We start from the raw sequence: 13,848 nt of genomic DNA on the forward strand, positions 1-13,848 counted from the left end.
TCAAGAACAGGCTTCACTCCAGAGCTGCTCATTAAGAGTGAAAAATTAAGCCGCCGCTTTCACAATAACTCTGCTGTGGAGTTCAGTTTAAACAGGAAAACCCGGCCGGTGTCACATTTCTTGCAGGAAAAGAGCAGCGACGGGACACGAGGCCCCTTCCACATTATCTGTTTGCTCCCTTCGGACGCACGGCCGCCCCTGCATTTATTTTTAGAAGTGGCAATAGAGAGGGGAACAATAAGCGCACAGTGAGTGTTTTCCTTTCCAGTGCGCGAAGTGTGTATTCAGCAACATTGTGTAGGTACTCATTAGGGTTTTTTTTTTCTCCCCGCGAGTCGTGGAGCATCTGGAGACGTTTATGCTCCACTGAAAAAAAAAAAAAAAAAAAAAGGGCCAAATTTTGGTGTTCTGCCTGCGGTGGTTTAGGTCTGGTAGCACATGTGCAGCCCAGACGCCTGGCTCTGGGTGGCATGCGTCCGTGCCCATCCTTTTCTGAAAGACGTGCATTGATGCCCGCTGTGTTACATAAGTTCCCAGACCACAGTGTTTTTGTGTCATGGAACAGGGATAACCACTGTAAGGAAGAGGGGGGGGCGGGGGTTGCGTACACTCAAAGGTTTTGTGAAGCTATACTGCAGGTTTTTTTGCACAAACCATTAACTTGAAGGCGTCACCAGAGTAAAATTTTGCCTTTTCGATAAATGCATTTTCAATGTAAAATGATGTAACTACTGCGACAGCAAAGAGAAGGCAGTCCAAATGGATGTCACAAGTTGACATCAAAACTTGGAGATTGGAGCAAACATTCTGTCTTATCACCTTTAACTTCACCCGTTAGTTCCCCACCTTTAGTAGGTTCTCCTCCTGGTCCTCCACTGTGGATTTTCTGAAGCTTTTCGGGCACCATTTAAAGTCCAGTTTGGAGCATCTTCAGCGAAATAAAACATAGATATGCATTTTTATTCCTGCCAATAAATCTCTTTATGTTACATTTTGGACCTTCACTCTGTCCTGTTGCTCTTGTTGCCTCTCTATAGAAAGGTCATTGAATCAAAAAACTGAACCTGACTTGACTGATATGATTGAGGTCGGCAAATGGACGATTGAGGTTCCAGAATTGGAATCGACCCGCCCACCATGTGGGGTTTTAAGAGGAAGAATTAAGAAGCATGTGGAGACACAAAGGCTTCAGAGCCATGAGATGAAAGTGAAGCTTAGAAAAGAGGTCCTTGGTTCGGTATGGAAAGTGTTAAGTGTGACTGGGAGAGCCTCTCTCTGGTTGAACTGATTTAATAGCTTAATGGTCGGCTTGACAGGGGCAGACGGTAGGATGACTGCAGCCGTGAACAGCTCTCAGGGGCCACTGAGTGCTTTCCTGTGCTCTGTAAATCTCATTATAGTGTGAAAGACACCACCAAGACTGGCTGCTTTAGGGGGGCATAAAAATGCAGCTTTCTCATCTTTATTCCTGCAAAACTCCACCACCGTCGGTTGAGAGCATCACCTCGAGAGGCATCGCGCGGGGCGACCTGAGCGTTACGCAGAAGCTGCCGAGTTTTTTCGTTTCCCTCGCGGCGTATTTCAGGCACGTCAGGGGTCCTGGAGGAGGCGCTGTCTGCTCCGCTCACGCTAATGATTTCTATACCTCCCTGTGTTTACGGAACGACTCGGCTTTGTCACTGAGAGAGCCATTTGTAGGGTAACGCCTACCTTGCAGCAGACAGCCGGAGCCTCGGAGACCGAGGGGCGATGATGGGTGAGCGGTGATGGATGGCTCTGAAAAAAAAAAAAAAAAAAAAATCATCTCTCGAAAACACAGCGAGTTCTGCTTTTGAATGAAGAAAATGTTTTATGCCAAATTGGCGCCATTTGGGCAGACAAATTTGTCCACATAAGAGCCACAGTAGGCTGTTACATCATGTTTTTTGCTGTTTTTGGAGGGTTTTCACATGTGTTGAGAGAGAGAGAGAGAGAGAGAGAGATCCCTTGTGGCCGCACGGTGGATCTGTTTGTTGCTCTCGAGCGAGCACGCAGGAAGGAGCACGTCCACGGTCGGATGGCTGCATTGATATTCTTGCCAAAGTCAACCACTGTTGCAACACGTTGAGGAGCCGCACTCTCATTCCATTGCTGGGCTGAGGCTGTCCTCACGCCACACACACACACATACACACACACACACACACACACACACCCTCAAGAGACGTAGAAGACAAGCAAGACAAATTTAATTAAAATCACTAAACTAATGAGTTTTAAAATAATAAATAAATAAATAACTCAGTGTTTTGATTTTTCTGACGGGGAAATTAGGAAAATCTCCCTGATTTTCCCGTGTTTTCATTCATCCCCCCAAACCTGTCCCTCGCTCATCCAATGCTCTCCTCCTCTCTCCCCTCCATCGTCCTCCTTCACCCAGCATTATTTGGGAGAGGTAGGTATTGGCATGTTGGGTAGCATGTTCGCTTCTTTTTCCATTTTTCATTCCGTGGTTCCCTCCCCCCCATTTATCCGGCGCCACCGCACCCTCCCTCCCTCCAACCTTCACATTCTCACCCATTTCGCCGTCTGTTCGAAAGTTGCACCGCCCCTCCACAGTACGAGTGGCAAATGTGGTTTTGACTGACTGACCCCCACCCCTTCACTTTGTTTTGATTTCACAATTTTTATTTGTATTTTTTTGGTGCACCGTTTTCATTTAGAGTTCATCCTGAGTCGCACCGTTTCACCCGTCAGCTTGTTTGACAGCCGCTGGTTTGACATTTGGAGCGGGAGTCACAGGCCGCTCGCAGCACCGCATTCCTAACCTGTGTGCGGCCGCACAGGCCAAGCTTAAAAAGTCAGAACTAAGTCCGATAATCCCCCCAGCCCCCTTCTTCCAGTTTTCTGCACGGCTGAAGATTTTGCTGGTGCACAGCTTGCTTCTCTCCTGTGTGGAACCCTCATGACGTGTGTTTTTTTTCCTTCCTTTTTTTTCCTTTTTCACAGTCGCAGCGTCACGTGAGCGACCTGTACGAAGACCTGCGGGATGGACATAACCTGATCTCGCTGCTGGAGGTCCTCTCCGGGGAGTCACTGGTGAGCATCGCACACGTGCCCTCATGCCTAATGTGCCCTCGGTCGCGTCGAATATGCTTAAAACTGCACCAAAAAAAAAGTGCAAATCAGACCCCACACCCAGATTGACTTTGCTGATGCGTTTGACCTAAAACGAGCATGAAGTGAAGTCTCGGGAAGGAAACCTTGTGTCTCTGTCCAAGGCTTCACCTGAGCTGAACTAACAAAGGTACGCCGCCCACTGTGGCTTTCATGCGGTTCACCTTTGTTTCTTTACTTTTCTTTTTTATTTAAAGGTTGTTTTTTTTCTGCATTTGCTAAAAACAACAGCGAGGACTCTGTGTCTTTGCAGCCTGGGCCTTCACATCATTGCAGAAGCGCCTCTGCTGCTGAAGTTTCAATGAATCAATGAATCATTATTATTTGACTCTGTCTGTGTGTAAACTAGGATTGTATTTCTTGTACTTGTCCTCCTTTCCTTGCTTCCCTCTATCCGCCGCCGACCTCCTCTCTTTGCTCTGCTCACACGGGGGGGTTGGCTAGCCGAGGGGGAGGGAGGTCAGGAGTTTTCGGTTGGTGAGTGGGTTGATACTCTAGGCATCGTCCTCCCCTTTACCTTTTTTTTTTTTTTAAATCACCTTTTCTTTGATTTGGCCGTGCATGGCGTTCACACATCCGCAGTGATGGTGGCTGTGTTGTTTTGTGTCGTTGTCTTTTTCAGTTTTTGTGAATCAGTCCAATTCTGCGAGAAGCACGTCGCTGCATGACACCAGGATAATTTTGTCGTTTGAGTCGGTGCTGCTGTCAAGGCTCATGAAATGAAAAATGAAAAGAAGCATGTTTGTACATTTCTACATTAGCCACCCCCCCATGCCATTAAATGCAGTATATTATATGATCATTATTGTTGTATGTATTGTAGTGTGTGTAGTTTAGTTACAAGCTAACCAGCAGGAAGTCAAAGCAGATTTTGGACAACCCTGCCACTGGTTTTCGATGATTCAGTTCTCCTGCTTCCTTTCCCTTTGTTGACTTTTCCCCTCTTTCCCCCCTGTAGTCGTGCAAAATGATTGAGACCCCAAAAAATGTGTCTCATTCAGTCATATCCACATGCTGATAATCCATAAATCAGCAACTTCACACATTTTTTTTCTCTTTCAGCCCAGAGAAAAGGGACGCATGCGATTCCACAAACTGCAGAATGTACAGATAGCACTGGACTTCCTCAAGCACCGGCAGGTAGGACACGACCGCTTGCACCTTTTAATCTGGACGACTCACTCAAATTCCTCACTGTGGTTTCTGACTTGTTTCGCCGCGGTCTCTGTTACCCCTCAGGTCAAGCTGGTGAACATCAGAAACGACGACATAGCGGACGGAAACCCCAAGCTGACTCTGGGCTTGATATGGACCATCATCCTGCACTTCCAGGTCTCCACATCTGTCAGTGTTGTGTTCCATTTTTTAATCCTCGCTCCGCCCCTGTCCTTGGGATCTGTCGGCTGCGGTTTCCCAACTCCTCGGGACGAATCGGAGTGGGACTGGCTCTTCGTGATTCCTCTCAGAACGACCCTCTCCAATTAAAACTTTTTTTTTTTTTTTTTAGCTACATTTAAAGCTATTATAACTCACTAACTCATCGCTTTCACGAACAGTGCGAAGACATCAGGGTGTGTAAGTGTGAGTCACTTTCCTGCCGACTCCCCAGGGAAGGGCGGGTCTGGCCGAGTTTGCAGCTTGTTTCAGGCTGCAAACCACCAACGTCCCAAGACTGCAGGCGTTCACCTACTAAGAGCTTCCTGGTGGAACAACAGGCTCTGCTATCAGATCACTCACACTGAGAGTACAAAAGAGATTAAAAAAAAAAATCATTTTGAGTACAAGAAAAAGGTTTTCTGGCTACTCGATCGATGGATGTGAAACGGAAGGAAAAAAAAGAAATCAACGTGGCAAAATTTTGGTGGATCCTGTTGAAGAAAGAGCAGCGGAAGAGGAGCGTTCAAAATGAGGGAGGGGTGCTAGTGGTGCTGTAACACACTCACTCAAGTTTGCACATAAAACAGTGATCCCAGGGCCTGTGACTCATCTATCTCATCTTAAAATCCACTAAATGAGATGTTATCGTGCATGATGCCTTCGCCGTGGGGCCATTTTCCCAGACTAGACCAGACAGAAACCCTGCTGCACCCTGCGAATCAACTCAGCAGCCAAAACAAAGACTCCCACAAACCTCAAGTGATTACAAGCACAAACAATTAAGTTGTTGTCTTATCTCTGATAAGACCGGAGAGAAATTGAAAATGATTTTGGGTGTCGGGTGATTCACATGGAGTTCATTTTTTCTTTTGGTTTCCACTAACTAAATAATTTTTATCTCACTACTGAGATCAATATCAGGAGCCATTTTTTTTTGTAAGTTAGCTTTTTTATTATTATTATTGTTATTAACTTTCCACTGGTTTGCTTTTCATCAGATTTCAGACATTCAGGTCAATGGCCAGTCAGAAGACATGACGGCCAAGGAGAAGCTGCTGCTGTGGTCCCAGAGGATAACGGATGGCTACAAGGACGTCCGCTGTGACAACTTCACCACCAGCTGGAGAGACGGCAGGCTGTTCAATGCCGTCATCCACAAACACTAGTGAGTGCACGCCCAGACACCTCACAGTTGGCGGATTTTACAGCAGAAGCACTTAGAACAGAAGTCCATTATTTTTGCTGAACTATTAGCAAGTGATTGTTAACAGTGGAATACTTTTCAAAACCACCTCTTGGCAGGAGAGTGTGTTTAGAGGCAACCATTGGTCAACAGCGTGCATTATGATGTTCGTCATAGATGTTTGACGATGCAAATGTGATACCGGAACACACACCTGCATCTAGAAGGGGAGGCATCAATGAAGTCAGTTGCAGTTTTTCTGAATTTCTTTCGTATCCCAAGTTTTTGATATTTCTGTAGTTTTTGTCCATAAAGATGTTTGCTTTGGTTAGCAATGAAAGGTTGAGGTTGATAGCACAGACAGCACTCTCTGTATTGCCACGGCTGTTTCAAACCCTCAGGCTAGGAACACCTCTGAAAGGTGCCGTCCACATGCAACAACACTTTTCCATCTTGAAAAGATGATTTCTTTTCCTTCAAAAAAACCTACTGACCAAATTTGAATTTAGCGGACAGATCAGATATAATTTTTCTTCTGCTTTTTTGGGTGGTTTTCACAGTGTTTGTGGCAGGTTGAGGATCTGTTCATTTTGTGAATTCACATCCTGGGAAATGGATGCTCTTTCAGTTCTCAGGAACATTTGTCAAAGGCGTGTGTTGTTGGTTTGTTTCCCCTCAAAAAAAAAACATTATAACAAAACAAAAAGAGCCACGTGGAGCCCAGACAGCAAACAGAGGTGACATCAGAGGAGGCTGAGCTGAATGCTGCACTGTGAGAGTTATTATGACCGGAGGAGCAAAGATTTCTGCCGGGACAAGTTTATGTAAATTTGAGCGTGTACATACAAATTCCCGGTTTACTCTTCTCCCCCTTCTTCTTTTCTTTAGTTGCCCTTTCCTTTTTGGGGAAACCTGAGCGCGGATTAGTGCAGCCTTTAGAAAAGCCAGGGGTGTGGTGAGTGGGTGTGACTCCGTTTAGCTGCTAATGGTAACTTCAAGGCACGGCATCCCAGAGCGCGATCATTGCTCAAGGTTGTCTGAGCGTTTCGGAAAGTGAAATTAGAAAACAGAAGCTCGGCTGGGTGGAAGGAGCATCGAGAACCCTTCGCTGTGCCACACGGAGGCTTTTCGCAGAAGGCCTGCTAATGATCATGGACGTCTGAGGCTCTGATGGACATACATGCAAACAGCTTTGCCAGCGCGAAGGCTCGGCTCTGATTCATTTCACCCGGCGGCGCCGCAGGAGAAGCTCTCACCACCGTGATGATGCTCGGCGGGCAGTGTCAGCCCAGGAAGACCAAACGGAGTCAAACGGACTTCGTCGGTGACAGACTGGGACACACGCAGCGTTCAAACCAGCGCGTAGTCCTGCTGTGCGAGGATATCCCGTCGGAGGGATCCACCGGGGACTCAGGTCGGAGCTCCAACGGCTCGAGGGCTCGCCCAAGCAGAGGCGAGCCGGCCCGCACGTGGGCGACTCGGGCGCTTCAGGGAGGAGAGGAACAAAAAATCAGCATCTCGTCGGGAGGATGGACGAGGCAGGGATGGATTCGGGAAACCCGACGCTCCGAGTCTTCAGCGCTCGACGGACAAAATACGGGCCGTTCGACTTTATGCATCAGAGATTAGTACGACTCTCTCTCTCTCTCTCTCTCTCTCTCTCTCTCTCTCCCTCTCTCTCTCTCTCTCTCTCTCTCTCTCTCGGTGGTGGTCTGCGCACGCTGGTGCTCTAGGGGGTTGGATTCAGGAATGTATTTTGGAACCGTTAAAGCTTTGCTAATTCAAGAAGACATCTGTCAATGATGAAGTAGGTTTGCAGGTTGGGATGTGATTTAGGACTCGGAAGGTACTCATGCTGATGTAGACATTTGATCTGTTGATGTGTCAGCCTTCTTAAGGTTGAATTAAATTCCACGCAAGAGTTAGTGACATGTGAGAGTGAGGAACGGAGGGTCCACACTGCCAGAGGACAAAAGGGTTTATGTTCAGGCAGGTTTGTTCCGTGGCACACAAGCAGGTTTTCAATGTAATCAATCTGGGAGAAGAAAAACACAGCCGCTTCTAAGCTTTGTGTAGTACATAAGCACATACATTTTAGTTTTATTTTCAGTTCAAGGAAGTAAAAGCAGCAACATCACTTCATCCAAACATTAACACTTTAATAAAGCAGTTATTACCTTTTCCTGCTCGTGGAACAAACTAGCTTTCCTGTCGGCTGAACCAGTTTAAGATGACGGTCCGTTTTTGCGTCCTCCCCAGCCCCAGACTCATCGACATGGGCAAAGTGCACCAGCAGTCCAACCTGGAGAACCTGGAACAGGCCTTCGGCGTTGCAGAGAGAGACCTGGGAGTGACGCGCCTGCTGGACCCAGAGGGTACGACGACGGGCCCATTCGCCTGCATGCTAATTCAAACTCCTAAATGTCCTAATCATTCTTTTTTTTTTTCCCCTTTTGTCCCCACTAGATGTCGACGTCCCGCACCCCGACGAGAAGTCCATCATCACCTACGTCTCCTCGCTGTACGACGCCATGCCTCGCAGCGACGCCCACGACGGCGCCAGAGTGAGCGTGAGTGACGCCCGCTCTCGTTTCCCGCGTCTTGACCCCTGACCTATGAAGACTCCTTAAAAACACTTCATACGTGTGTGGCCCAGGCTTGTGCAAACACTCACACACAATTGGTTCTGTGTGGTCGGCTCAAATCCGATTGAATGCAAACGCTTGTGACTCTTTACCTTAATCAGCGCTGCAAGGGGCGCTTCCACTGCTTCCACAGAAAATTCCACAGAAAATAGTGCATAATAGGGACGTCTTTTGGAAATTACTGCATTAACAGTGCCTGGGCTACCTGAAGAAATACGCTGCGGATAGTCTCACCCCACAGTCTCCACCGCGACCGCCCCTCGTCCTCAACGTCTTCTTCCCCTTTCGCCCTCCCGAACAAAACCTGGATTGTTTCTCCCTAATTGGGTTTAATGCGGTGTGTGGGAGTTGTTGAACGCGGAAAGGGAGGAGGAGGAGAAGAAGAGCCCTCCTGTCCGTTATTGTTGCCGTCGTCACTGTTGTCGTCCAGGCCCTGACTGTCTGTCTTTTCTTTTTTTTTTCCCGGTGCGCTGGCTGCAGGAGCTGGAGGTGCGCTGGCAGGAATACTACGAGCTGGTGACTCTTCTCCTGCAGTGGATCCGCCACCACGTCGTCATCTTCGAGGAGCGGAAGTTCCCCACCAGCTACGAGGAGATCGAGGTGAGGAGATGCACGCTCAGCTCGTGGTCTTAGGTGGGAGGTTTGTCTTTGCTGCGTGTCCTTTTGCCGTCGTGGAAGACTTAAAATTGCGTGATTCCTATGAATTGTCTGTTTTACTTTAATTAAAATAAACCTCTTGGAACGGGAGCTTTGGTCTGATAACAAACATTATGAAAAACAAAGAAAGGCTCTGGCAGCCGTCCAGCTTCGGATCAAAGAAACCACTTACCTAACGTCTGGCTCGATGGAGGCCACTGTATTTCCCAGACATGGTGTTGTAGGTGGAGCACTGGGAATATGCCACCTGGAGGCAGATAATACTAACCCTAATCCCTTCAGGTATCATCACAGTGCCACTCCCTCTCAGACCACAGAGCATAGCGTGATGTTATTATTACATTGTTAGCGTTCAATAAAAAGCAAAAGTGGATGTCCGGACATGCCGCTGTGATAGACTCTTGTCTGGCCAGAGAGATTTTCTCACGTAAGAACCGCAGTTTAGTCAATTTGCTAATTATAAACTCAACTCTAATTTACGACCAATTTGGGGAATTGATGCAAGAATGGGCAAAAACCGCCCTGAACGCAAACTATCAGGCTGTTAGATCGGTGGCGTCTTGGGTTTGATCTTTCTCCCATTTATCCACTTTTGACTTCATTAAAAAGATCCAAGTGTGAAACATCATCAAAGCGTAATAACCCTGTATCTTTGCCCTCTTTTTTTTTTTTTTAGCTTCTTTGGCATCAGTTCCTGAAGTTTAAAGAGACGGAGCTGCCAGTGAAGGAGTCTGACAAAAGCCGGTCAAAGCAGATCTACCAGTCCTTTGAGGCAAGCCAGCTTTCATCTTTGTTTTTGTTTTTTTCATTCTGTACTGTTTCACTCTTTTGTACCCTTCTAAACCCAAACAATCAACCTCGTGCCTGCAGAGCGCTGTGCATGCTGGTCAGGTGAAGGTCCCTCCGGGCTACCATCCCATTGACGTGGAGAAAGAATGGGGTCGACTTCATGTGGCTATGCTAGAAAGAGAGAGGCTGCTCAGGATAGAATTTGAGAGGTAACAGTTAATATGCACTATACCTATGAAAATATTGATTTATTTTGAAAATTATTTTACTAGGAAGCGCATTATTTTAGTAAAGAAGCAAAAAAAAAAAAACATGTTTTCTGGTTAGATTAGAAAATAATTTAAGTGTAAAAACAATACCTTTTATATTTAATTTACAACACACCAGTGGCTGACCTTGCTTGTTTTTACAGGTGCTTTAATGGGGTTGTTCAGTATTATTTTTAGTGCTGCCCATTTATGCTAAGGTGCTACATCATCCTGGGAAAATGCAAGACGTTCGTGTCACGAGAATCGCTGTCTTGTTTACGATTCTGAGTCGTGGAACGACTGAATGAACAGACTGGAGGCCTCTTGTCTGAAAATGCAGACATCGCTCTTTTGTTTTCTTCTCTTAAGTCATCATGCGTAGTGATAGTTTGAGAGAAACTGACTCTGCCGTGGTTTAAACTCTTGAAAGATGGCATTTGTCAAGGATTCTCATTAAATGGGGAATTTTTTGGCGACATAGGCAACCGTATGTTCTGGCTTTTTTTTTTACTTGGACATCTTCATGACATGTAGATTTTACAGCTTGATTTGTTGCAATTTGTTGATCTCACCTGACAACTTTTTTGCTGTTTGACAAATCCCATCTAGACTTGAGAGGCTTCAGAGGATCGTCAGTAAAATCCAGATGGAGTCGGAGATGAGCGATGGAGAACTCACCCACCTGGAGAGCCTGCTGCAGACGGTCAGTCCTGTTCTGGTTCTGGTCTTGATTCCAAATACTATAAGCATGTTGGGTACCAGTCATAACACTTTTTATTTTGTTTTTTTAATGTGCTATCTTAAGTTTTACTTGTGTTTCATCCTTTCAGGACATTCGTCTGCTGAATGCTGGAAAACCGGCCCAGCACTCTACCGAGCTGGGCAGAGAGCTGGAAAAAGCCGAAAATATGATTCGCCTGTTCTTCAACGACGTCCAGATTCTCAAGGATGGGCGCCACCCTCAGGCCGAACAGATGTACCGCAGGTGAGTGCTCATTCAAGTCATCTTCGCTGCCCTTTTCCATTGATCGCAGCTCAATATCGTGTGACTGAAGCAACCGTCCAGCATGTGATCGTGTGTCATATGACCTCCGCAGGGTTTACCGCCTCCATGAGCGCCTGGTCAACCTGCGCAGCGACTACAACCTGCGTCTGAAGTCTGCGGTGACCATCGGCCACGCTCCCATGGTGCAGGCCGTCCCGCAGACCACCCTGAAGGTGCGGCCCAACGTGGATGACAAAACCCTTCGCTACGTCCAAGACCTGCTGGCCTGGGTGGAGGAGAACCAGCAGCGCATCGACGAAGCCCCGTGGGGCTCGGATCTTCCCACCATGGAGTCGCAGCTGGGCAGCCACAGAGGCCTGCACCAGACCGTGGAGGACTTCCGATCCAAGATCGAACGGGCCAGGGCTGATGAGGTACGATCCATAAAACCCCTGAGAAATATCACACACTGTTGGATTGTTGTGCTGCAGGTATTCCAAAAACAACCTTTTCATTTTGCTCTATTCTTCAGACTCAACTCTCTCCCGTCAGTAAGGCCACATATAAAGAATACCTGGGTAAACTGGACCTTCAGTATGGCAAACTACTGGTACGTCAAATACCGGCGCTCCTGACATTTTGATTTGATATTTTACTGCAAAAATGGACAGGAAGGAATTGTGTCAGGACTGGACCCAAATACACGATCCCAAAGCCAAAGTTTCAAATGAAACAGTCTTTATTCACAATAATAACCGTAACCAAAACACAAAATCACTAAGTAGAGGGAAACGTTATCAGAAATGCACAAAGTAGCAAACAAAACCTCGGCTGATCATATAGTAAAAAAAATTAAAAAAATACAAGACCTGATGACATGACCGTGAAAAAAGACAAATTGGCACATATGCTGACTATATGTAAGACAAGGTAGTCTAGACTAATCAAACAAGGCGGGAAACGTACAAGGGAAGGGCAAATCAACAGGATTTCAAAATAAAACAGGAATGAACATAACTGAACTGACAAAAACTGACATGACAGAACTGAAAAGAGACGTTGGCATGAAGGTGCTGACTTTGTTTTATTTTTTTCTTGCCTGTGTTGAAGAACTCTTCCAAGTCCCGCCTGCGAAACCTGGATTCGCTCCACGCCTTTGTCAGTGCCGCCACCAAGGAGCTGATGTGGCTGAACGACAAAGAAGAGGAGGAGGTGAACTTTGACTGGAGCGACAAGAACAACAACATGACGGCGAAGAAGGACAACTATTCGGTGTGTGTTCAGAGTCTGTCTGTGAACAGGTGCGAGATTTTGCGACCCTGCCTTCAGACCGTTAGAACTCAAACGTGCATGTTTCAGGGTCTCATGCGAGAGCTGGAGCTGAGGGAGAAGAAGGTGAACGAAATCCAGGCCCTGGGCGACAAGCTTGTCAGAGACGGACACCCTGGCAAGAAGACAGTAGAGGTGAGGTTCTTCACTAGCACCAGTTAAACAATAGAAATCTGCATACGGCCGCACAGGGGTCACTTTTCTCACTCTTTCCAACTCATCCGCCTTCCCCTACGTAGACCTTCACGGCTGCGCTGCAGACTCAGTGGAGCTGGATCCTGCAACTCTGCTGCTGCATCGAGGCTCATCTCAAAGAAAACACAGCCTACTACCAGGTAGAGCCGGAGAACGAGTGGCATCGCAGCGCCGCGAATCCGCACGAACGGAGCAAGGTCTCATCCGCTTTTACTTCCTTCCCGCGCAGTTCTTTGCCGATGTGAAAGACGCTCAGGACAAGATGAAGAAAATGCAGGAGAACATGAAAAAGAAATACAGCTGCGACCGCTCCACCACGGCCACGCGGATGGAGGACCTGCTGCAGGACGCCGTGGTGAGTTGCCGTTCCTCAGACGGTCGGACACGCGGCTGGTGTGACTTCATCAGAACTGACAATCTTTTGTTTTGTTGTTTTTTTTTTCATATCAATCGACAACAGGAGGAGAGAGAACAGCTGAATGAATTCAAGACGGTGGTGACAGGCCTGAACAAGAGAGCCAAGTCCATCATCCAGCTGAAACCGCGCAACCCCACCACCCCAATCAAAGGCAAACTGCCCATTCAGGCCGTCTGTGACTTCAAGCAACAGGAGGTGAGGCACATTCGCCGACCACGCCGATGTGGTCGCAAGTCGTAGGATTCCCACTTTGACAGATTGTATTTCTGTTGTTTTGTTTCCCCTAGATCACTGTCCATAAAGGCGATGAGTGTGCGCTCCTCAACAACTCCCAGCCCTTCAAATGGAGGGTTCTCAATCACTCCGGCCGCGAGGCAACAGTGCCGTCCGTCTGCTTCATGGTGCCTCCAGTCAACAAAGAGGCCATGGACAGCGTCAGCGGGTAAAGGATCTCAACAGCTGTCTCAGACATGTTGTTTTGAACTACTTAGACGTTCATAAAAATGTTAAAAATCAAAATGAAATTGAGAAGTCCTGAGGCGGGAGGTCGATATAGTCATTTCTTGCTAGGGTCTCAGCCAAATCACTTTTTTTTCTGTACTAATTCTTGCTGCTCCCTGGCATCTCCCAGTCTGGATGCAGGCCACCAGCAGATGGTGTCGATGTGGCAGAAGCTCCACGTGGACCTGAAGAGCTTGTTGTCATGGCAGTACCTGATGAAGGACTTCACACAGATTCGCTCCTGGAACATCACCATGGTACGACGGGAGGGCTTCCACGTGACTGCGGTGGATTTATTAGCGGATTTGAATAATAACATGCAGCCTTCACTTGTTTTTAGCCCTGTCTTTAGTAGAAGTCAGTGT

At 47.2% G+C, this 13,848-nt stretch overlaps 1 protein-coding gene across 23 annotated transcripts in view; it reads left to right on the plus strand.

The window, feature by feature from the left end:
- The window catches only part of LOC142879409 (plectin-like), a 108,521-nt gene that overhangs the window by 76,143 nt on the left and 18,530 nt on the right, over positions 1-13,848 (plus strand). For 10 of the 23 annotated variants that reach the window (XM_076012696.1, XM_076012704.1, XM_076012707.1 and 7 more), the window contains 21 exons: positions 2,420-2,434; positions 2,989-3,078; positions 4,219-4,296; positions 4,396-4,500; positions 5,532-5,698; positions 7,976-8,091; positions 8,183-8,286; positions 8,842-8,961; positions 9,695-9,790; positions 9,889-10,016; positions 10,665-10,758; positions 10,886-11,040; positions 11,153-11,474; positions 11,573-11,650; positions 12,151-12,312; positions 12,400-12,504; positions 12,609-12,704; positions 12,794-12,919; positions 13,025-13,177; positions 13,270-13,424; positions 13,614-13,740. In XM_076012696.1, the coding sequence (XP_075868811.1) occupies positions 2,420-2,434; positions 2,989-3,078; positions 4,219-4,296; positions 4,396-4,500; positions 5,532-5,698; positions 7,976-8,091; positions 8,183-8,286; positions 8,842-8,961; positions 9,695-9,790; positions 9,889-10,016; positions 10,665-10,758; positions 10,886-11,040; positions 11,153-11,474; positions 11,573-11,650; positions 12,151-12,312; positions 12,400-12,504; positions 12,609-12,704; positions 12,794-12,919; positions 13,025-13,177; positions 13,270-13,424; positions 13,614-13,740 (2,592 nt within the window). The remainder of the gene's footprint in view (positions 1-2,419; positions 2,435-2,988; positions 3,079-4,218; positions 4,297-4,395; positions 4,501-5,531; positions 5,699-7,975; positions 8,092-8,182; positions 8,287-8,841; positions 8,962-9,694; positions 9,791-9,888; positions 10,017-10,664; positions 10,759-10,885; positions 11,041-11,152; positions 11,475-11,572; positions 11,651-12,150; positions 12,313-12,399; positions 12,505-12,608; positions 12,705-12,793; positions 12,920-13,024; positions 13,178-13,269; positions 13,425-13,613; positions 13,741-13,848) is intronic. The other 13 variants (XM_076012697.1, XM_076012709.1, XM_076012711.1 and 10 more) reach the window with 3 other exon arrangements.

The sequence above is a fragment of the Nelusetta ayraudi genome, unplaced genomic scaffold (genome assembly GCF_046127955.1).
Source record: "Nelusetta ayraudi isolate G7.1 ecotype Tasmania unplaced genomic scaffold, CSIRO-AGI_Nayr_v1 ptg000136l, whole genome shotgun sequence".
In the NCBI taxonomy this organism is placed as follows: domain Eukaryota; kingdom Metazoa; phylum Chordata; class Actinopteri; order Tetraodontiformes; family Monacanthidae; genus Nelusetta; species Nelusetta ayraudi.